This window comes from Bison bison, unplaced genomic scaffold, assembly GCF_000754665.1.
Source record: "Bison bison bison isolate TAMUID 2011002044 unplaced genomic scaffold, Bison_UMD1.0 scf7180017862979, whole genome shotgun sequence".
Lineage (NCBI taxonomy): Eukaryota > Metazoa > Chordata > Mammalia > Artiodactyla > Bovidae > Bison > Bison bison.
Window position 1 is genome coordinate 1,500,803 of NW_011493551.1, and position 23,012 is coordinate 1,523,814.

Genomic DNA, 23,012 nt, shown 5'->3' on the forward strand with positions numbered 1-23,012 from the left:
TCCTGCCTCCAGGCCTTGGACTTAACTGCCTTGGTCAACTGGTTTCTTCCTCTCCAGGGCCCTCTTCTGTGCTCAAGTCCTGATCCCAGGCAGCAGAAGGAAACAGGGAGCTAGTTCTGACAACACAGGTGGGACAAGCGGAGAACGGCAAGGCCAGAACCTGTCCCCATCCCCCACAGCAGGCAGCGAGTCCTAGACGCTGAAACTGTTCTTTGACAGAGAAATGCCCACATACCAGCTTCGTTCACGAGGATTCTTGAGAGCACAGCCTGTGTTTCCTACAGAATCTGTAATGCCTCCAGAGCATCTAATAGAGCGCCAAGTCCTCACTGCATTCACTGAGTGGGTGTTTAATAAATACATATTAATGGAAGGGCAGCAAGATCACCTGAAGCAAATATGAAACTGCATTTGATTCCTTATTTAGAGCATGAGTGTTCTGAAAGCATTTTTTTTTCTGAACAATTCAAGATGTAGGCAGTCAATGCACATTTGTGATGGATAATGACTGTGACCCTACTGAGAGAGTAATTTAATCACTCTGTCAAAGCGGCTTCAGTTGCAAAGTAGCTATAATATCTGTCCTCCAAGACTTCAACCAAGCAGCCAACCAACTCAGTAGCATTTACTAAGATCTCTGTGTTCCCACACTGTGCTAGGCACAGTGGAGAATCCCATGGAATAATACACAGGCCCCACTCCTACAGAATTTAAACTCTTACCTGGGGAACCCATTCGAAATTCAGGAAATGACTAGATAAATGAGTGTTACCTGTGGATGTCCTGCAAACGAGTCCTAAAGTCCAGAGAGAGGAAAAACCGTGGATATCAGAGTCTAAAGGAGATGGACATGGGTGCTCAGTTGCTCAGTCGTGTCTGACTCTATGATCCCATGGACTGTAGCCCACCAGGCTCCTCTATCCATGAGACTTTCCAGGCAAGAATACTGGAGTGGGTTGCCATGCTCTCCTCCAGGGGATCTGCCCGACTCAGGGATAGAACCCGGTCTCCTGCATTGCAGGTGGATTCTTTTCAGGGAAGCCAGTGGAGTACAGGATAGAGAGAAAAACCAGGGCTTTCCTTAGCCTCTTAGAAGCATAATGGCATTTCACAGTATCCATTAAAACACCCACAGCTCTCAGGTAATTCACCCTCTGTATGGTATGGCTGCTTGGTCACAACTATTTAATGCTCTCACCACCCTTGGTTTCCCTGATAACTCAGATGGTAAAGAATCTGCCTGCAATGTGGGAGACCTGGGTTCAATCCCTGGATCGGGAAGATCCCTGGAGAAGAGAATGGCAATCCAATCCAGTATTCTTGCCTGGAGAATTCCATGGACAGAAGAGTCTGGCGGGGTACTGTCTATCAGGTTGCAAAGAGTTGGACACGATTGAGTGACTAACACAACTAACCCTTGGTTATGTACAGATTTAGGGACAAACAACCCCATCCCACCCCAACACACCATGGTGTTTCCCTTGTTTATTCAATAGGCTATACTAGGTCTCTGCTCCTTCAAGCCAACCATCACTCCCCACCCACCGGAGATGAGGCCTTGCACAAACACACCGCCTGAGCTCTCTAGGGTATGTACCACTGATAGTAAAGGGGGGCTGGTGATAAGAATCAAAGGTCAAGAATAAGATGTCAGAGGAACTTAGCATTTGATGCTATCTCAAGAAAATGCTCACACGAGCCTTTGGAAATTGACTGTAATATCTCATCAGAAAATCTGCACGTAACCTGGGTTCCATTTCTCATTTCAGTAGTACCTATTTACATTTAGCCCTACACCCACCCTCTCCCGTGAAGGATACAAGACACTTCTGCTCGCTCTCTGGCCTCCAGCCATCCCCACACAGCCTCCAGACTGAACTTACTGAAAATCAATCCAGATCACGTCAAATTCAACTTTTAGCTCTTCAACGTCTCCCCATGGCCTTCAGAAGATAGTCTAAGCTGTTTAGAGAATTATGGGGCTTTTCAGGATCTGGTCTACCCTCCAGCTTTCCCTAGAAAGATCTAGACCAGTGGTTCTCAAACTTTACTGTCCATCGGAATCATACTGAGTACTTGGATGTATTGGAAATACATATGTATTTCCAAATCGAAATACATATTTCCAATACATTCCACACAAACATTCTGGTTCCTTGGGTACCAGGTAGGGCTCAGGAACATAAACATTTACCAAAAATGTAGGGTTCAAATACATGGGGAATGTCAATATTTACAAAATATGAGTTTCAAAAATATTTGGCTCTCCAACAAACCCCAAAATATACGGTTCTCACACGGATATTTTCAGGATCACACTTTGAGGACACCTGATAGAGACACTGTAAAAATGGAACTAGAAACAAGTAGTTTTTGAGACGTCATTGAATGTAGCGGTTAAGTCTAGGGGCGTTGGAGCAAAAACAAAGTTTTCACGTGCCATTGGGAAAGTAACTTTATGTTTCTGTGCCTCAGATGTGATAATGGAGATGATAAGAGTGTCTACATGATAGGTGAAGATTCAGTGAGATAATCGTTATAAACGATCAGCACAGCATCTCACACCGTAAACATGATACAACTGGAGGAAGCTGTAGGAAAAAAGTAAAAAACACCACCGCCCAGGTTTTTAATTGACAGTGTCTCTGGGTTGGGAGGGATTTGAGGGACTCCTTCTTTAGCACCACTGGCAGACGTTTGGATAAACATCTTTATCTGGGGTTTTGAGGTGACCACATGCTCAGTATGGATTAGCACAGTAGCATGACTGCTCTAAGATTTAGTCTTTAGCCCGAAGGCTTCTGACAACAGGACTTCTGGCCACCACCTTCTGAGGAAGCGGGCTCCATTGCTTAGCCACTTCAGGTGTTGACATTCTTCCTTAAATCTAGTAGAATTCTGCTTTTCGGTTACCACTGCCCGTGAATTCTCACCTAACCTTTGAAGCATCATCAAACAACACCATTCTTATTTCCACACACCAATCCTTCAAATGTTTGAAGGTAATTTTCTTGTCTTCCCTTGATGTTTTCTTCTTAGGAAGACAATCAAGTATACTGGATGAAACCCCAAGTTCAGAGTTAGAGGCCTGGGCTTTTGTCTCCACCCAGCTGAGCATCCTTGGGCAAGTCCTTTGACAAAAGTGAGCCTCCCTTTTACTCTAGCCCCAAATTCTATAATTCTATAATACCCTCAGTTAGTTCCTCTGTTTCCTTAGGCACAGGCATGTTTCCAGATCCCTCATTGAGACAACTGTCTTTAAATAAAAAACAAAAAACAAACTTTTCATTTTGTATTGGAGTATAGCCAATTAGTGGCTTCCCTGGTAGCTCAGTGGTACAGAATCTGTCTGCCAATGCGGAAGATGCAGGTTCGATCCCAGGGTTGGGAAGAAGCCCAGGAGAAGGGCATAGCAACCCACTCCAGTATTTTGCCTGGGAAATCCCATAGACAGAGAAGCCTGGAGGGTTTCAGTCCATGGGGTCACAAAGAGTCAGACACAACTTAGCAACTAAACAACAATAGCCAATTAACAATGTTGTGATGGTCAGGCGGACAGCAAAAAGACAGCCATACATATATCATTCTCCCCCAAACTCCACTTCCATCCAGGCTACGTGGCAACTGTCTTTTGCATCGATTGATAAGGACAGAATATCAGATCCTCTTCGGGAAAATTCCCTATCCCTCCACTGTCACCAGTGGTTTGAGTGGAAGCTGTCAAGTTTTTTAGAAATCCCACTCCCGGGGCTATCAAATGGGCCATTCATAATGGGCCATTCATAGTCCTTGGCCTAGAGTTAGGCACCTGACCCAAGTTCAACTAGTTAGATCCTACCCGGGATGTTTAAATCGTGGACCTGAGAGAATAAGTGTCAATTCCTCTCTGGAGCTGGAACTGGGAGGACTGAGGAGTGGCCGTTCCTAGGAGCTTTAATTACCCTTCTTGGAGATGCCTCATCAGAGAATGATTCTAGTTTGCAGAGAGACACAGAGAGGGAGAGGTGGAGAGGTAATTCTGGAGTTCAAATCTTTAGTTCCACATTATCTCCGAGGACTAACACTCCTACCCTTCCCATAGCTTAATTAATTCCTCTTGGGCCCAGGGCAGGGCTCTCTTCTTACAAGCAAAAAAAGTCCAGAGTAATACACTCAGCTTTCTAAGTAGGCCCCCAAAAGAGACAGCTTTGGCTTATAGGTCTCCTCATCCCCCTAACCTAACTTTCCCCTCCCTCACCTTCTGCCAACAGCTACTCCAGATGGGTAGCTACAGTCTGGGTGTAATACAAGAAGGGCCGTCATTTCTTCCAGCCTGGCTGTTGTTCAGAAGGGAAGCTCAAGACTGCATCTTAGAGCAGGTGTGCCACCTTGCTGATTCATACTGAGCATGTGGTTACCTCAAATCCCCACCTCTTCTTCAGGTAAACCATGGAAGCCAGGATTTTTCCTCCACCATGCTTTAATTCTATAGTTCAGTTTTGTTTGGGGGTGGGAGACGAGGTTTGAGACCTAATTGCAAATAAACACCTAGCCTTGTAAAATGTTGTATGTTGGATTGGAGCCAGGTTCCTGCCTGTCAAGATTGTTTTGACTTAAGGTTCCATCATCAGTGGCAAAGCTTCCCAAATGGTCACTCCCAGTTGGAGGCAACATGTTGACCATGATCAAGCTCTGTTGACCTTGCTTAGCTTGCCTTCAGCTAAAACCACCAGACCTCACATGCACAACTCTTACATATATATTCCTTCATCCTGCTCTTGTACGACTGCTTAATTATTTTCTTGAATGCTGAATAGGATTTTATATTGATTCTTATTCATTTTCAACTTATCTTTAGCCTGTCCTTCCAACCAACTCACATTTAGGTAAACAAGAATGTAAAAGTTCCAAATTGTGGGAACGTAGTAATAAATACCTCTCAACGTCACTGCTGTCTATAAACTTAAAGAAATGATCAAAATGCTCATTTTAAAATTAAGTAAAACTATGTAAAATTTTAGACAGTCCTAATCACTACTTGGAGAACATGAAAGCCCTGCCTGAGAGCCATGGTTAATTTCGGCAATACATTACCATTAGATAAGCAGGTGTATAATATCTGCCATATCTACAGCCATGCCTTTCTTCTTTTTTCCAAGATGGATGCTCAGGAAACTCATTCTTTCCTTAATGGATGAGAGTAAGGAACTATCGAAAGGGCCCTTAGAAAACCACAGATCCCCTTTATTATTCATAGGGAGCTCCCTGCCTTCTGCTTCATAATGCTGTACCCTCTTGGCATTAAGTAATTAAAAGAACAACTGGCTGTTTAGCCGTCCTCTACCTCCAGGACACATAAACTCTTAAAGAGCAGGACTTGAGTATGACTATTCCATCAGGTCTTCCCAGTACCTTGCAGAGTGCCACCGCCATGGCAGGCACTCCATTAGCTCAATAAATATTTGCTGACTAGAAACATAAATTAACATGCTCATCTCTGCCATTAACTGTGTAACACTGGGCAGTTCTTCTACCTCTCTGAGTCCTACTTTGTTCCTTTCAAACTAGAGAGACTGAGCCAGAGGATCCCACAGTTGCCTTTTCTCATGTTAATATTCTATATTTCCATCTTGTTGTCTGCACGGCTCCCTGTCCCTCTTTTGCCATTAGAGACTCTAAAGCTAGACTGTTTCCAGAGCATGGGCAAGTTTTAATCAAATGAACACCCTGTACCATGGAAGAGATTGGAGTGAAACAATGTCAAAGGATTTCTATAATCTACAGGACTCTGATTTCAAAATGAAAATAAACATTTAGGCTGCCCAACTACTGTACGATTATTTCAACATTACATTTTGCCCAAAAACTTCTCCTATAAAAATGCTTTATAATCAGAGCTGGAGACCTTCTCTAGCAACAAACCGAGGCTTTAAGAGATGATATTCAGACAGTTTTAGAAAATGAAAAGGGGGGCTCTGTTTTAGAAAAAGTAACAGGCTGTCTCTGTAAGCAAATGGGTCAGAGGGTCCCTGGAAAGAAAACCAGGAATGACTTTCTTGACTTTAGAGAAGCCCTTTTGGCCTAAGTCATTTTGTGATCTCAGCCTGGCCGCAATGCTTGCCCTTGAACAGTAATCTATGATCTTTTTGTTTTCCTTTTTCTTTTTAGGCTGTGCCATGTGGCTTATGGGATCTTAGTTTCCCAACCGGAGATTGAACTCCAGGTCCCAGCAATGAAAGCAGGACCACTGGACTGCCAGGTAATTTCCAGTAAACTATGATCTTAAGGAAACAAAGAGAAGGCAGTCAAACAATAGTGCAGTGATAAAGCAGAGTCCTAGTTCCTCCTCAAGGGCTATACATAATAACATATCTTTGAGTTCTACAGGAACTAAGGCGCCAACCCAGGTGGAGGATGGAGTGATGAAGCTGACCCTCCTGAATTCAATCAACTAAAGCTTGGACTCTGTCCACATTTGCCCCAGTTCCACGCTGAATTCGCCTCTGCTCCAGCCCTTTCATGAATATGCATGTATTCTAAGCTTCCCCAGTTTTGCTGTTCAGGGAGACACTGCTTCCGGAAAGATCCCCAGAGTTCTCCTTACTTGCTACAAGCAATAATAAATTGTTCTCTTGATCTTTGGCTACTGCTGCTGCTAAATCGCTTCAGTTGTGTCCGACTCTGTGTGACCCCATAGACGGCAGCCTACCATGCTCCCCTGTCCCTGGGATTCTCCAGGCAAGAACCCTGGAGTGGGTTGCCATTTCTTTCTCCAATGTATGAAAGTGAAAAGTGAAAGTGAAGTCGCTCAGTGGTGTCCAACTCGTAGCGACCCCATGAACTGTATCCTGCCAGGCTCCTCCATCCATGGATTTTCCAGGCAAGAGTACTGGAGTGGGTTGCCATTGCCTAGGTTGTGTCTTTTGGTTCAACACCAACCAAGAATTCAGTTTTCTTTTCAGGTTACAACTCCACTTGTGATGCTAAATACCATATCCTGCAACAAAAAATGTTTCCCCACATTTCACACACTCAAAAAAAAAAAAAAGTCAACAGCTAACACTGATATTCTATCTGCTAGTCTTGATGAATGTCAATTCCACTGCATGCTTTAACTTTAGTTACAGCTTCAAACATTAGCCGATATATATAAAAGGAAACTTGTTTTAGTCCAGTTTAAAAGTAGAGCATTTTTATTTCATCATCAGCTTCCCCTCTATTTCCTGTGTTATCAGATGTTAGAGAGCAAGCCAGCAATCTGTTAATGAAACTGGCAACTTGGCAGACAAAATACGCACGTTCAACCAGCATTGTTTTAAATGAAAGGCTAGTATGGGTCTAATCTTGAAAGAGTGATAAGGAAGATACACAAATGCAGAAGGTACAAACCCGGTGGGGCGGGGGGGGGGAGCGGGAAATCAAGGAATTCCCAAAACCACTAAGCCAGTTCTAGAGGTTTCTTCTGAACACTTCAGATTTTTTCACTTCAATGCTCTCCTTCAAAAGGATGCACTCAATTTCTGCTACTAATGATCCATGCACACCCCCATGGAGTTAACAATTCAAGTTACTAGCTGGCCTCTATAATAGCATACCTGGTTCTTTTCTGGGATAGGCTGTCATATCTGGTATACGTTTAAGTATTCAGTTCAGTTCAGTTCAGTCGCTCAGTCGTGTCCAACTCTTTGCGACCCCATGAATCGCAGCATGCCAGGCCTCCCTGTCCATCACCAACTCCCGGAGTTCACCCAGACTCACGTCCATCGAGTCAGTGATGCCATCCAGCCATCTCATCCTCTGTCGTCCCCTTCTCCTCCTGCCCCCAGTCCCTCCCAGCATCAGAGTCTTTTCCAATGAGTCAACTCTTTGCATGAGGTGGCCAAAGTACTGGAGCTTAGTTTAGCATCCAGTACTAAGCTTTAGCATCATTCCTTCCAAAGAAATCCCAGGGCTGATCTCCTTTAGAATGGACTGGTTGGACCTCCTTGCAGCCCAAGGGACTCTCAAGAGTCTTCTCCAACACCACAGTTCAAAAGCATCAATTCTTCGGCGCTCAGCCTTCTTCACAGTCCAACTCTCACATCCATACACAACCACTGGAAAAACCATAGCCTTGACTAGACGAACCTTTGCTGGTAAAGTAATGTCTCTGCTTTTGAATACGCTGTCTAGGTTGTATGGCACAGCAAAAAAAGATGCACTCAGTAGATGCTGTCTTGCTCTGAATCAGTTTGACAAGTTTCTGTTCAGACACATACTAACTATGTGACCACAGACAAATCTGCTTCATGCAAACAACTGATGATCCACACAGCACCAGCAGCACAGGCTCCTTAAGAAGGATGCTCACGGGAAGGATATCTTTTTCTCCAACTAGGACCTTCAAAATGGGCTCAAGAATAAGGAAAATGGCAACAATCCATGGACGCACCCACCGAGCCACTCATCCATCCACTACCATTTACTGAGCACACAACATCTGTCAGTGGAGACAAGTATTTTCTTTAAAAACATAAATACAGTGAAAGTAAAACAGTCTCCAAATGGCTTTTTCCCCTAGAGAAAAGGCAACTTTATCGATTATTAATTTTGTTCATTTTTCTGTATCTTAGAAAATCAGCTGACCACTGTTCACATCTAAATTTTACCAAACTGGCTACATTAGCAAGTTTTCTGCCCAGAAGTCTATATGACAAGGCTGCCATGGCTTCAATAATTTCTCCAATGGTAAAAAATCATTTACAGCATGAATCATCCTATTTCCTCAGCCATCTCAGACACACTCTCAGTCATGTGAATGGCAATGGAAACTAAATTGAAAAACTGTGAAAACATCCTGCAAAAATAGGGAAGTTAACAGAGCCATTCTGTCATGCACATTTGCCCCCGTTTCCCTTGCCCCCATTATCTTCCTGTGAGCCACAACCGTGTATCTACACACCCACAGTAAACAATATATACAAAGTGGGAAATACGTGCATTCTTTCATTCCCACACAGATAATGGCATACTGCTATGTTCTTCTAAGGCTGAATTTAGGCTAATGTCCATAAACAGCAAGCTACTTTTATGTCATTTAAAATTCTATTTAAATTCTGTTGGAAAGAATAACTTATTAGCTGAAATAATATACAATACCTTGATGGGATTTTGAAAAATATTAGATTGAGAACAATGAAATGTAAGACATTTAAATTACATGTGGTTGTAACCATGGAATTTCATGACTTTAAAGGTCTGAGATGTCGATCTGAGCACCTCCCGGCATTTTAACAAGGACAAGAACAGGTCCAGGGTGGCCAGGTGACTTGACCACAGTGGCACAGCCAGTTGGTGTCAAAGTCTGTGAAATATACACCCACATTCTCTTACTTTTTGTCACAAAGACTGAAGTAACCTAAGGAGACATCAATCTAAATTCCACAAGAGTCAAATTCCATTTGAGAAGAGTAAAACTATGACTCAGTGATAAGTGGCTGTTCCCTCTTTTCAAGCAGAGCCCACATGGAGTGACTGATGGGACAGTCATTACAGCAATAAACAAACCAGTGTCACTTCCCCTTACCCAGAAGATCAATCTAACGAAGCTGAAAAAAAGGCCAAGGAGTTTGCAGAAAGGAATTTAACCTGAAACTCAACCTACTTGGAGTAGTTGGGTATTAGTCCAACTCCTTCCTCTAGATTCATAAAATCCCCATGACCCATCAGTTTTCTCTTTTAAAATCTCAAAGAGTAAAAATTAGCATCACAGAAAAATTTAAACACTGGAGAAATGTCTAAAATAAAAAGTTCAAAATGTCCTCCATCCACCAAAAGGCAACCACTATTAACAATTCCTTGTGTATCCTTGCAGTGAAAAAGTTCATAAACCAGTATAAAATACACAGATACATATACACTGGCATAAATACATATAAATGCTGCTGTATACATACTTGCAAAATTTTAGATAGATGAGTAGGTAGACAGGCAGGTAAACAGATAGACAGAAGCACCCTGGTTAGTTTCTGCCTTCAGATGTGATAGGTTGCCAGGAGTCCAGTCTCACCAGTACATATGATAAACTGGTCATTCCAAGGACAGAAACACCGTTGTTAATCAAAGTTAATTTTGTCTTACCCAATGTATACTTGCAGAGCCTGGGAACATAGCCAAATAGCTGACAAAATATAGAAAGAGACAAAGAAAGGGGAGGAATGCGGAAGAAAAGCCAGAAAGAGGAGATGAGAGAGGAAAGAAAACAATGAACAGATATTCCTTACAGACTAGCACATGACAGATGCTCATTCAATACTTGCTGAATGACTGATTGAATAAATTAATAAAAAAACCAGGACAGTCATTTCTAAAAACATATACGACATTTCATGTATTAAAATAGTAACAGATATGGCCCCCAGTTCTCTAAGAAGCATCATTCTTGATCTATACTGTCCAATATGATAGCGCCTAGCCACATGTGGCTATTGAACAGTTAAAACGTGTGCTCTATGTGTAAAACACACACCAGATTTCAAAGATTTAGTATGAGGAAAAGGATAGAAAACATTTCATTAATAATTTTACATTGGTTATAGGTTGAAATTTTAGATATATTGGGCTAAGTAAACCACATTATTGAAATTTACTCACTTGTTTCTTTTTATTTTAGTATTTAATTTTTTTTTTACTATGGCTACTAGAAAGCTTGAAATTTCACATGTAGCTTGTGTTATACGTTTTTTGAATAGTGCTGGTCTAGAACGCAGGGACTATTAAAGCAATGACTATATCTGGCTTCCCTGCTCTGTTTCAGCACCTAGCACAGGGTCTTGAGAATGGAAGGCTCACTGCAACATCTGGATAAGAAAAGAGTTAGGCCTGGGACTACAAGGCAGGAGGGCTTGACCTGATCCTGCTCTAATGGAACAACAGCTGTGTGAACCTGCCAGGCCTTGTTTTCCTCATCTGTAAAGTGGTGATGATAATACTGTGTGCCTTATAAGAAAATGCAATGCAGAAGAGCCATGTTCGATCCCTGGGTTGGGAATGGAGAAGGAAATGACAACCCCCTCCAGTATTCTTGCCTGGAGAATCCCATAGACAGAGGAGCCTGGCAGGCTACAGTCCATGCGGTCGAAAAGAGTTGGACACGACTGAGCTACTAACACTACAAGAAAATAGCACTGACCAAATGAGATAATGTTTACAAAAGGGCTTTGAAGGGGTAAAACAGATGTCAGATCGCTCCTCCATTCTAGTATTCTCCTCTAGCAATAATCGCAGGAGAAGTGAGTTGCAAAAACTACAGAAACTACAGGGTAAGAAACCAACCGAAAAAATCCCTACATCTGATATTTCCATCCTGGCCTGCATTTAGACAATTCATACAAAAACAGGTGCAAACTTAAGATTCTCACACTAGTGGAAACTTCAGCATTCATCACTCCCTTTTCATTGCACCTCAGCAACCACAGTTGACAAAGTGACTTGCAGATATTTTCCTTGAGGGACCACAGAAAGTCTAGCTGGGAGCAGAAGGCTGTCTCTGGGTGGCTTTTGAAGCAGTAGGGTGGCCAATTCCACAACACCACCTGGGCCCACAGCTCTGTGGGAAATTCATACAGATCCATGGGTACAAAAATCTATCTTGCACATTAGTCCTCGTTGATTGTTTTTAGGTGTAGCTAGGAGGAAGCATCTCGTTCTGTGAGGTGGTCAAGATACCTGGCAAGGGAAATCCAAACGACCTTTGGACATGTTGCAGCTTTTTAGTGACACTGGGACAGATTTTACCATCCCAGCTGGGCATCGTCTCTCCAAATCAAAGATTATTTCAAAAGGGAAGACTGTGTGAAGGAAACATATTTCTGCAAGGGTCATTTAAGGGGGAACCTTAAGTGCGAATTAAACCACAGCAGAGAGAGAGCAGAACCAACAACCCAAGGCCACAAGGCAGGAGGACAGCAGAACAAAAATTGACTATTTCAAGAGGCCCCAGATCAGATTCTCCCCTCAGTCTCTGCAAGGCAGCACAGAAGCCCCAGAAGCCATCACGGACTTACCATCAGCGAGGCTGCCACAGCAAGGAGAGCAAGGAGGGTGCAGTCACTTCCCCTTTGCTGGGAGGGTCTGTCTCTCTTCCCCTGTCTAAAAGCTGCCGCCTGTGACGTGGAAGTGAGCTGTGACCTGGCCAGGCTCTAAGCCCCTGGGAACACTGCCCCGTGACCTGCCCTGTGACAGCCCACAAGGCCTGAGTTGTTGCCAGCTCCTCCAACCAGAAAACCAATGGACAGGGCTGCAGGCATGGAACAGAGTCTCCAGAGCATGGCTGCAGAGCATAATCCGCTGCGGAGTCTTTTTGAAATTCATTTTGTCTGAACCAATCTCTGAGATTCTTGTTCAGTCAGCCTAGGGTAAGGCGGGGACACCAGCATGTTAAACAAAGTAGGGGGGCAATGCCAATATCCAGTCTGACTTGGGATCCTGTGGTCTAGAGAACTCAGGAAAGCCTCATTGTCCTTAATCCTTTCTGTTTCCCAGGCTTTCTTCCTGCTTCTTGTCTCCATGAGGAAGAGGAGGATGAGGGGGGAGAGGCTTAGAAGGAAGCAAGACAAAGCAGAGCATGAGTCTGAAGGCCCTATGTTTCCATGTGAGCTGCTCCCAGTCATCATGCAAGTTATTGAACCTTGCTGAACCTCAGTTTTCTCACCTGTGAACTGGTGGTAAAACCATCTACCCACTCAGGGTTGTGGTGGGGGATAAATACCCATGAAGTGACCAGTGTATTACACACAGCAAATGACACAGCGTCACCTTAGTGTTAGCTCTTTCCATGAGGAGAAGGAGTGGTTCAGGGCAGTTCTCCATATGAGTATCTTTGCAAGAGAAACTGCAAACGTAAATCACTGACTTAGGCATAAAGGGAAAGAAAAATAAGTAGATAAATTGCAACAACAAAAAACCAAGTAAGGGGCCATGAATTCAGGTCACATGGGGAGAGTGGGGAGATGCACAGAGCAGGTGAGCACCATCTCTAGGAGCTCTACGGAGACTGGCTAAGAGGAAATCCACAGAGATTGACAAAGATTTAGGCATAAAGCTGTGTGGAGATTTATTGCAACATTATTATTTTTTAAATTGGAAATAGCCTACAGGTGTATTTTTCATTTTCTTTTTTTAAACATTATGATAAACATACATTACAGTTGACCTCTGAACAACATGGGTTTAACTGCACTGACAAGTTATACGCAGATTTTATTTTCAATAAAAATGATCAACTACATGATCCCCTGTTGGTTCAATCCATAAATGCAGAACCACAGATACCAAGGGCCTGTGTGGGACTTGACCATCCATGGATTTTGGCGTCCTACATGGGTCCTGGCAACAATCCCCCACCAATACTAAAGGATGATACAAAGATTTTTGCCTACATGGGTGGGGGCAGGGGAGTCAGTACCCCTAACCCACATGTTGTTCCAGGGTCAATTGTATTTTATTTCAGAAAAGAAAATGTTCCTTTTTAAATCTGGGAGAAGACTTTGGAATCCATCTGATTAGCTAAAAGTATTTGTATCTCAATTGTTTTCCTTTTAAACTCCAGTTTAACAATCAGATTAGAATACTAATATCAACAAAGGAAGGCCAGATGTGGACAAATCCCTCTAAATTTTCCCCATGTGAAAAAGGCAAAATTCATGATGATTCTGGGCATGAGAAGCACAAAGGGCATGAGAAAAGATAGTGGAGGTAAAAAGAAAATACATATAAGAAAGCAGACAAGATCTCCAACGTAATACTGAATAATACTGGAAGAACTGGTTCAGCGCTTCCCTTCCCCCTCAACACATACACACACAAATATGGACACACTAAATTATGAGAACTTTTGAAATAAAACTCAGTGTTACCCATCAAGACCTCTCCCACACAGACTAACAGAATCTATTTTTACATTCCAATGAGATTTGCAGTAAAGAATAGAGCGCCTGAAAAAAAAAAAAAAATAGAGCGCCTATAAAAAGAGGAAATAATTTCAGTGCTGTACCTTGGTTTTTCTCACTTCCTTATTTTAAAATAATCACCTAACAAATCCAAACAATTCAGAACAATAGTACAGTCTTCTATGCCCTGGGTATATAACCCTGCAAACATTTTGGAACTAAACTGAACAGGTTAAAAGGTTCTGGGTAATTTGCCCAGAAAACTCACAATGATATCTTACAGTGCTGGGGTACTGGAAGAAACCTTCCAATCACCTGGTCCAACCCCATCATTTTACAGATGAAGGCCTTGGGAAATAAACTGGCTGTTACAACACACTGAAGCCTCTATAATTAAAACATCTGCTCAGTTTTAAGGTGACTGACAAATTTGGAGAGAGGGGGTAGGAAATAAAACCTCCCAAACATTTTTAGTGGCATAGTAATTATGATCAACACGCCTGTTAAATGAAGAAGCAGTAAGGACTGTGATGGAAGTATACCCCCATTCCGATGTCAGGACCATTTACATCTGGAAAACGGAGAGGCTGAAAGCTGTCAGAGCTAACATATTGAATCTGTGAGTCAAGGACCAGGAAGAGAACTCCAGAGCCCTATCCTGAAGTCTACTGGCCTAAGCACCAAACACTGGTCTTATTTTATACGTAAACACTGGTCCAGGAGTCAACCTTATGAGATAGTGCCTTCATTTCCAGAAAAGTAGATATCTGAGAAAATGATCCAGGCATAACAGAAGTACAAGACAACTGACTTGACAAAGGAAGGGTGACTTAGACCTTAGCTCAGTTTTCAGCAGACCCCTAACCAGCAGCATCAGCATCACCTGGTTGCTTGTTAGAAATGCAGAATCTTGGGTCCCATCCAGACTCATAGAGTAAGAATCTGTATATTGACAAGAATCCCAGGTCTTCCCACCCTCATTAAAGTTTGAGAAGTACTTATTTAGATAACACAGCAGCAAGAGAAAGTATAATTAACTACTTGTAACCTCATTCAGGGCTTCCCTGGTGGCTCAGTGGTAAAGAACCTGCCTGTTAATGCAGAAGATGTGGGTTCAATCCTTGGGTTGGGAAGATCCCCTGGAGGCAGGCATGGAAACCCATTCCAGTATTCTTGCCTGGGAAATCCCATGGACAGAAGAACCTAGTGGGTTACAGTAAATGGGGTGGCAAAAGAGTTAGACACGAACAACAACCACCACAATCGATCCCAGTTTCTGGAATTATTACTTCTATTACCAGTTCTATTCTCTAAAGCTTTTAATCTTTAAGCCTTATTTTAAATTTTAAGTGGTCTAAAATTTAGCCTAAATTTTAAATGGTCTCAATGAATATCTTACTAAGTAGTAATATTTGTTGACAAAAATTCAACTAATTATCAAGTTAAGAAGACAAAAAGAATTTTATTTGAGCCATACGGAGGATTATAACCTAGCAAGTAGATTCTCAGAAAGCTCTAAGAACTCTCCTACCTGCTAGAAGTCAAAGGCACAGTCACAAACATTTTTGAGACAAAGGACTGTGCATCAAAATGACATGCTGATGTTTTACATAAAGTTCATCAAGGATACATGGTCCAGGTAGGCACAGACAAAGCAAGCAACAAGTCATCAACACCCTGTACAAAGCTGGGAAAGAACACTATTATTTTAAGTTACATTGTTAGTGTCAGAAGAAAGAAAAAATTGATCTTTATGGTCGAGAAGGCACTCCCATTCCTGAGAAACTCAGGCTAACGTGGGTCAATGCACAATGCGGATGCCCACTGTACACGTGGGAGGGGAGGAGAGATCCAAATACAGAGAGAGTTTGATGTTTAATTTTTTCTTGCCCTGCCTTAAAATAAAAATTTCATTTCATCACGTTTTCTCAGAAAAGACCTTAAAATTTAAAAAATATATATGTATATAAATATTCTTGGAGTTTTACTGTTTTCAAGGGTTACATAGATTATGAACTGAAATCTTTTTCCCTGCTATTTTCTGTTGGGGTTACAGTAGGAATATGACCAATATTTCTTCAGTTGGGAATTAGAAACCCCAGGAAAATCTGGTGAAGGAGGAAGACTGGATTCAGTATAGACATGTTTCCCTAGCAAAAAAACCCCAGAAACTTAAGGTAAGAGAATTTTATGATCAAAGATTGTGAAGGTCACATGGTATAACCATGGTTCCAAAGATGAATTCCTTTTACACCATACAGGCAGTCTCTGCTTGCACACTCCTGGTGATGTGGAACTTACCACCTCCAAGGGCCACCCATCCCATCTTTGCACACTTCAGTTATTAGAAAGATGCCTGAAATGTGTCTCCCTGTAGCTTTTAATAGCTGTACAATCAGTAACCCCACAATTATTGTTTCTACCATTAGTGCATCCCCATTATCAATTTTCCATTATGTCTCCCACTGGAATTGTTTTAACAGAGGAAGTCAAAGAAATAAGTTTCATGTATTTATTTCTCATAGGACTGGGCCAGCTTGTACTAGTGGGGTGTATGAAAATTTTATTTTTGACTTTTATTTTGAACTACCTTAGGAAAACCTCATGTGTACAACAGGGATATTAAAATAAATTATCACAAGTTATACAGACTATAACTAAGGACATACTCATACCAGAAACATAGCATAGGGATAATTTGATCCTTAAACACTGTTTTAGCTCTAAGCTTCTGGGGAGTCAAAGCAGGTATGAAATAGGACAAGATGGTGGTGCTTCAAAAGTATTTGAGACTCTCTGGCCTAAGGGACTCATAGGTTTCAGCCCTGGAAAGTGTCTTAGAACAAGTGTAAGCCCGCCTCTTAAAGAGAAGGAAGTGTTAGTGTTAGATGCTCAGTCGTGTCCGACTCTTTGTGACCCCATGGACTGTAGCCTGCCAGGCTCCTCTGTCCATGAAATTCTCCAAGCAAGAATACTGGAGTGGGTAGCTAATTCCCTTCTCCAGGGGATGTTCCTAACCCAGGGATCAAACTCAGGTCTCCTGCATTGCAGATAGATTCTTTACGGGCTCAGCCACTGGGGAAGTCCCATAAAAAAGGAAACTGAAACCCAAAGAGGCTACATAGATTGCCCAATATTGGGCATCCAGTTAGCATTGGAGCCAGGCAATAGAGTGTCGTCACTCATTTTTGCTACAACATTAGACTTTAAGTCTTCCGTTTGTTAAGAAAGCTTGTTCAGCACAAAAATCAGAGATACAGCCCCCCATTTCTGGGCCAACTGAGGGTGATGGCCATGGACATTCCCAAAGCAAACCTAAGCCATTCTAGCCTCCCCACACAGAGACCTCTAATCTCCAAATTCACAAATCTAATATCAGATAAGTAAATGACATTGGAGGCACAAGCCATCCTGCCTCATACAGTTTTCTATGATTCCATTTGTCCCTACATTTCCATTGATTCTGAACCACCCAGATTTTCCACTAAGCAGTTGGTTTTAATCTCCCATTTAAAATATCTCTTTCTGATGAGAGGTTATTTGCTTTCAGAACAGAAATACCACTGTGAAACATGTCATTCCTTCTGAAACACTTGAAGCTAAGGGCTCACAGCACACTGAGCCAGAGTCATTAGTGAAAAGTATAATATTATAAGCGATCAATTTATCTAGGCATCTGAACATCAGACACTGCCAAACAATAGTCAGAGAATCCCTTTTAGCATCTATTTTTAAAAACAATACCACTGTAGTATTTGAAAGACCAGTCTGTTAGCACACACGCCATGAGGCCAGTACAGTAACAACACAGCCATGGTGTGTGGGATGATGGACAGGTGGGTCACAGCAGCCTGTCCACCAGATCATAAGCTCATGCTAAGCAGTGACAGAAGCTCGTCCACTGCAACAACCAGTTGTACCTGACTTCTCTGTAAGTTTCAGCAGACCCCTCAAACCAATGAAGTACAATCGTGCAAGTATGAATTATGCATTTTTTTCTATCCTTGTGTCCTTCTGAAGTAAAGATAAGTAAACTCTGGAAAAATCCAGGTCCCGGGAGTTTCAAGTGAGACATCTTCTACACTCACACTTGTCATTTATATTACAGAATGGCCTGGGATCCTACTGTGTTAGGTCACCTGGTCATACTTATTGGTTTGGAGCAGGCCATTCCTGGGATAAAAATATCTAGGAACTCTACTAGCTTTTTAAGGTCACTAAGAATTTGTGAATTCTTGATTCACAAATCAAACGACATGGGGTGGATGAGTCAAATTTTAATGCCCAAGGCACACCAGGGATAACTGAGCATAGTTACATTGCTCCATTATTTTCCAGGTTTCTTTGCTGGCATCAGGTGTATCAGAGCTCAAATGGCAAGAGAATAGAAGATAAACACATAGCTTGCTCATAGCTCACAGTGAAGCAAAAAATAGAAATCAAAAAGAGGAAGAAAAGCTGTGACACACATCCATCCCAGAGCACATCTTCCGGTACTGCTAATCGGAGCATTTGTCATACTTCCTGGGGCCACTGAAGTCATTAGTCCTGGCAGAGAGACTCGGAATTCTCCCATTTGAAAAGGAGAAACAAGGCAAAGGATAGAAACTAGGCTGGTGGAAAATAGAGAAGGCATGTGTTTCTCTATAACCATGTTACCCAAAAGTGACACCTTTTCAACCAAAATCTTAAGGTCACCTGATGATAAAAAATGGAAGTGGCTTGCAACAGGAAGGTTGGAAGTCATAGTCCTCACATCCCCACCAAACTAAGTCTCAGACTCCCACCCCCACTGCCGTCTAGGCTGGAGTCTCTGTCCAATGTCTTCTGAGGTGTAGACAATTCTAAAAAGAGGGCTTATCCTAGCACAGAACCCAAGGAAAAGTGTCATCTTTCTTTCCTGTGGTCCAGGAGACCCACCCTATTCTACCCTATCCAGGAGACCTAACCTACCCTATTCTGGGATGGGACAATCCCATCCCAGAAATAGGCTGCTCTAAACCAGTAAATACGACTGGGGCTCTTAGCATAGTGAGGTCTAGATTCAGTCTGTAATAGGAATGATGACCATTAACACCACAACGTCTCGCCTGAAATGCCTGAGGCCTGGATGGGTCGTTTTTTCCAGGGCTTGCATATCTGTACTCCAGAAGAGACACTTACCTTCAGAAATGGCCTTCTTCACAGCTGCTACGTAAGTCTCAGGCTCATCGTCACAGGTGAGCTCCTGCCAGTGTGCCCAGTCTGGAAAGAAGTCCAGGAACTCCTCGCTATCCTGTACCCCACAGAGCAGCCGCACCACGCGGCGTGGAGGGTAAAAGGCTCTCTGCAGCAGGGGCAGCAAGCTTGGCTGGCAGAAGCACTGCACCAGCTCTGCAGAGAGCAGCACCATAACGCAGCGCACACGGAGAAAGAAGCTCAGGTCCTCGGCGGAGAAGGACGTCTTGGGGCTCAGCCTGTAAGTCAGCGTCTTCTGGCTGCGGACCTGCCGACTGGAAAGGAAAAGGTCCTGGAGGTACTGGCACCACTCCTCAGCATCTCGGCTATAAACGATGAGGATGTCGCATCCTTCCGGCATCCCTGAGCAAGAAGGAGACATGGAAGCATGTTAACATGCCTGCTCCCACTAGGGCTTCCCATGACCTGCAAGAGTCACCATCCAGACGAGGGGCCTGGAACCCACAATCTCTCATGCTCCACCCCCAGCATATCTGCCCAACTTCTTTCCCACTTACAGCCTGTGTTCCTACCATTCCAGACTCCCTGCCATTGTCCAAACACCCCATGCTGTTTTAGATCTTTGCATACGCTGTTGCTTCTGCTGGTATCCTCTCCTGCAAATGGCTGATGTAGTATAGGATGACAATGATGAAAGAAACTGCAAGCACTTACTTAGAGCTTACTACATTCCAGCTTATTGCCTAGAAAATTCATTAGATCATCACAGCAACCTTCCAAGGTACCACTACTAGCCAGATTCTAAAGATGAGAAAATTGAGGTATGGCAGAATAAGTTATTTACCCAAGAGCCCCAGTGGCAGAGTTAGAATTTGAACCGAGGCAGTTTGATCCCTGGTGGCTCAGATGGTAAAGAATCTGCCTGTAGTGCAGGAGACCCAGGTTTGATTCCTGGGTTGGGAAGATACCCTGGAGAAAGGAACGGTTATCCACTCCAGTATTCTTGCCTGGAGAATCCCATGGACAGAGGAGCCTGGTGGGCTACAGTCCATGGGGTCACAAAGAGTCAGACATGACAGAGCGCCTAACACTTTCAGTTTGATCCCAGAACCTAGCTTTCCCAAACACAGTGGTTACAAGCACAGATCTGGAATCAGGCAGCCAGACTTAGCATCTTGGCTTTCTGAAGTAGTAGCCATGAAACCCTGGGCAAGTTGCTTACATTTTTTAAACCTCATGTACTTATCTGTAAATGGCAATATAAAGGCAATATTTATCAGTGTTTTGTGAGAATTAAATATGTTATGTAAATTGCTGAGCATAGTGGTTGGCATGTAGTAAACCCTCAGTGATTGGTTGCTGCTGCTGCTGCTAAGTCGCTTCAGTCGTGTCCGACTCTGTGCGACCCCATAGACTGCAGCCTACCAGGCTCCCCTGTCCCTGAGATTCTCCAGGCAAGAACACTGGAGTGGGTTGCCATTTCCTTCTCCAATGCATGAAAGTTAAAAGTGAAAGTGAAGTCGCTCAGTCGTGTCTGACTCCTAGCGACCCCATGGACTGCAGCCCACCAAGCTCCTCTGTCCATGGGATTTGCCAGGCAAGAGTACTGGAGTGGGGTGCCATCGCCTTCTCCTAATACCAAGTGATTGGCAGCCGGTGTCATTATCCTTCCAGTTATATAAACAGTGCATTAACGTAAAGGTAACCATGGTTGAACTAACACATTGACCTATACAGTGTCTTTTATAAGGTGCCCCTCACCACATGGTCTGTCACACAGGCTTTATTCTTCCTGTAATAAAGCACAAATGCCAGAAACGGAGTCCAAAGCCTCAGAGATGTGCTGAATCTTTGGGGGATCACAAAGTGATCCCAAACTCCTCATTTACAGATAAAAGATATACTTCATCTGAGAAGATAAAGGAATTTATTTAAATTTACATTCAGCAAATTAGTTCAGAGTCTGGACTGAAACTCAGGTTGCCCCCTGGTTTCCTATCCCATCCTCTTGCCGACTTTACCTGCTACCTCCCATCAGGAATTCTGTCAAGAATCTTATGAGCAATAACTCTTGTTTTCCATTATGGAAGTTCAAAGAAGCTTGGCTCTTAACGTAACACTTGTGAGTCCTCATCTCCCATTAATTCAATGAACTATTCTAAGGGATTTGGAAGGGGTGAGCACAGAGAAGCACCTACGAATCTACAAGGCAATAGGGAGCCCTCCTCCCACTCAGAGATGGAAGCAGGGAATTTTGTGAAATGGGATTCATCTAAGTTGTGGATTAGCACAATTAAATGCCATCCTTGGGCCACATTTATCTCAATGTCAGAGGCAGGACTGGGGCAAGACCTGAGCTTCTCAGCTCTGAAAACATCATGGAAGGAAGTCCCGTTCCTGGCCCCATCCATCTCCATATTCAAAATAAAAATAATGACATATAAAATGTAAACCCAACACAGTTCTGATATCCCCCCAGGATGACAGTACCAAATCTTTTAAAACAGTAAATAAAACAAAAATGTGCTGTTTCTTTTCGGAGCCCCTCATTCAGTACTAATATAAAACCCAATAGGTTTCCAGTAGGAACAAGAGCATCAGCCTGTGAGTCCTTTTGAAGGGAAGGTGCGCAAATTTTAAAAGAAGGCAATTTGAGACTGGAATAAAAGTCAGCAATTCTGAAGACACCATGGACGTCTGTAGCTCTGTAGCAAACTCAATTCTGAACATGGTCTGTTTCCTCAGTTTGGAATAAAACAGTCCCTTTTAGGAATGCTTACTCTGGTTCCAGAGTTAAGTAGATCAAGGACAAAATTTAAACGTATCAGTGGTGCAGCCTTCCATAAAATGAAATCTTTGCCAATTGAATCTTTTTTCTTCTGTGTAGAATATTTCTTTGAACCTCGATGGAAAAATAATTTCTGAACTACAAAAGGAATAAAATTGGCAAATCTACATAACTATGGAGCTCATACTGAGAACAAGCAGAATTAACATCCAAATATATCTGTCTTCTTTATGCTCCTCCTCCCTACGTGGCTGTTTTATACTAAGAAGCAAATGTTCTTCTAAATGTAAAGGGTAATTGTATATGAATGGGCATGAATATGGCCCATCAGGTAGGCAGTGTGCAAGACTACATTTCATTACAGTATTAAGGATGCAAAGTTAGTGATGCTGTGCTCAGGGTTTACTTAAAAGTATAAAAGTAAGAAGCTGTAGTCACATACCCTCCCTCCACATACACACAGAGACAAAGATATTAGCAAATATCATGTCAATAGTTTGTGCAAAAGAACTAGAAGGAGAGTAAGGTCTCAGAAGAGGCTGGCTGTGGTCCCATACATTAGTGATGGAGAAACAAGGGGTAATGTTTTCAACAGGGTTGACAAGTGATGGCTAAAGAGTGAGGAAGAAGGAAGAAAGTGATTTCTGAGAGCACCCTTAAAAGGTACTTAAGAAATACCCTTAAGAAGGAAACTTGGGTCTCAGAGCACTGATTGTCTTAGCAGGAAAGCAGCAACAGTACATTGCCTGACTATGTAGATATGAGTGATTTATACCACTTTTCTAAGGAGTCTGTTCAGTTGCTAAGTCATGTCTGACTCTTTGTGACGCCGTGGATAACAGATTGCCAGGCTTCCCTGCCTTCACTATCTCCTGGAGCTTGCTCAAACTCATGTCCATTGAGTCAGTGATGCCATTCAGCCATCTCATCCTCCGTCGTCCCCTTCTCCTCCTGCCCCCAATCCCTCCCAGCATCAGAGTCTTTTGCAATGAGTCAACTCTTTGCATGAGGTGGCCAAAGTATTGGAGTTTCAGCTTTAGCATCAGTCCTTCCAAAGAACACCCAGGACTGATCTCCTTTAGCATGGACTGGTTGGATCTCCTTGTAGTCCAAGGGACTCTCAAGAGTCTTCTCCAACA

At 42.9% G+C, this 23,012-nt stretch overlaps 1 protein-coding gene across 1 annotated transcript in view; it reads right to left on the reverse strand.

Moving 5' to 3' along the window:
- PIK3AP1 (phosphoinositide-3-kinase adaptor protein 1) overlaps positions 1–23,012 on the reverse strand; it is a 121,044-nt gene that overhangs the window by 91,273 nt on the left and 6,759 nt on the right. Inside the window, exon 2 of the mRNA XM_010833037.1 lies at positions 19,071–19,487. Coding sequence (XP_010831339.1) covers positions 19,071–19,487 — 417 coding nt within the window. The remainder of the gene's footprint in view (positions 1–19,070; positions 19,488–23,012) is intronic.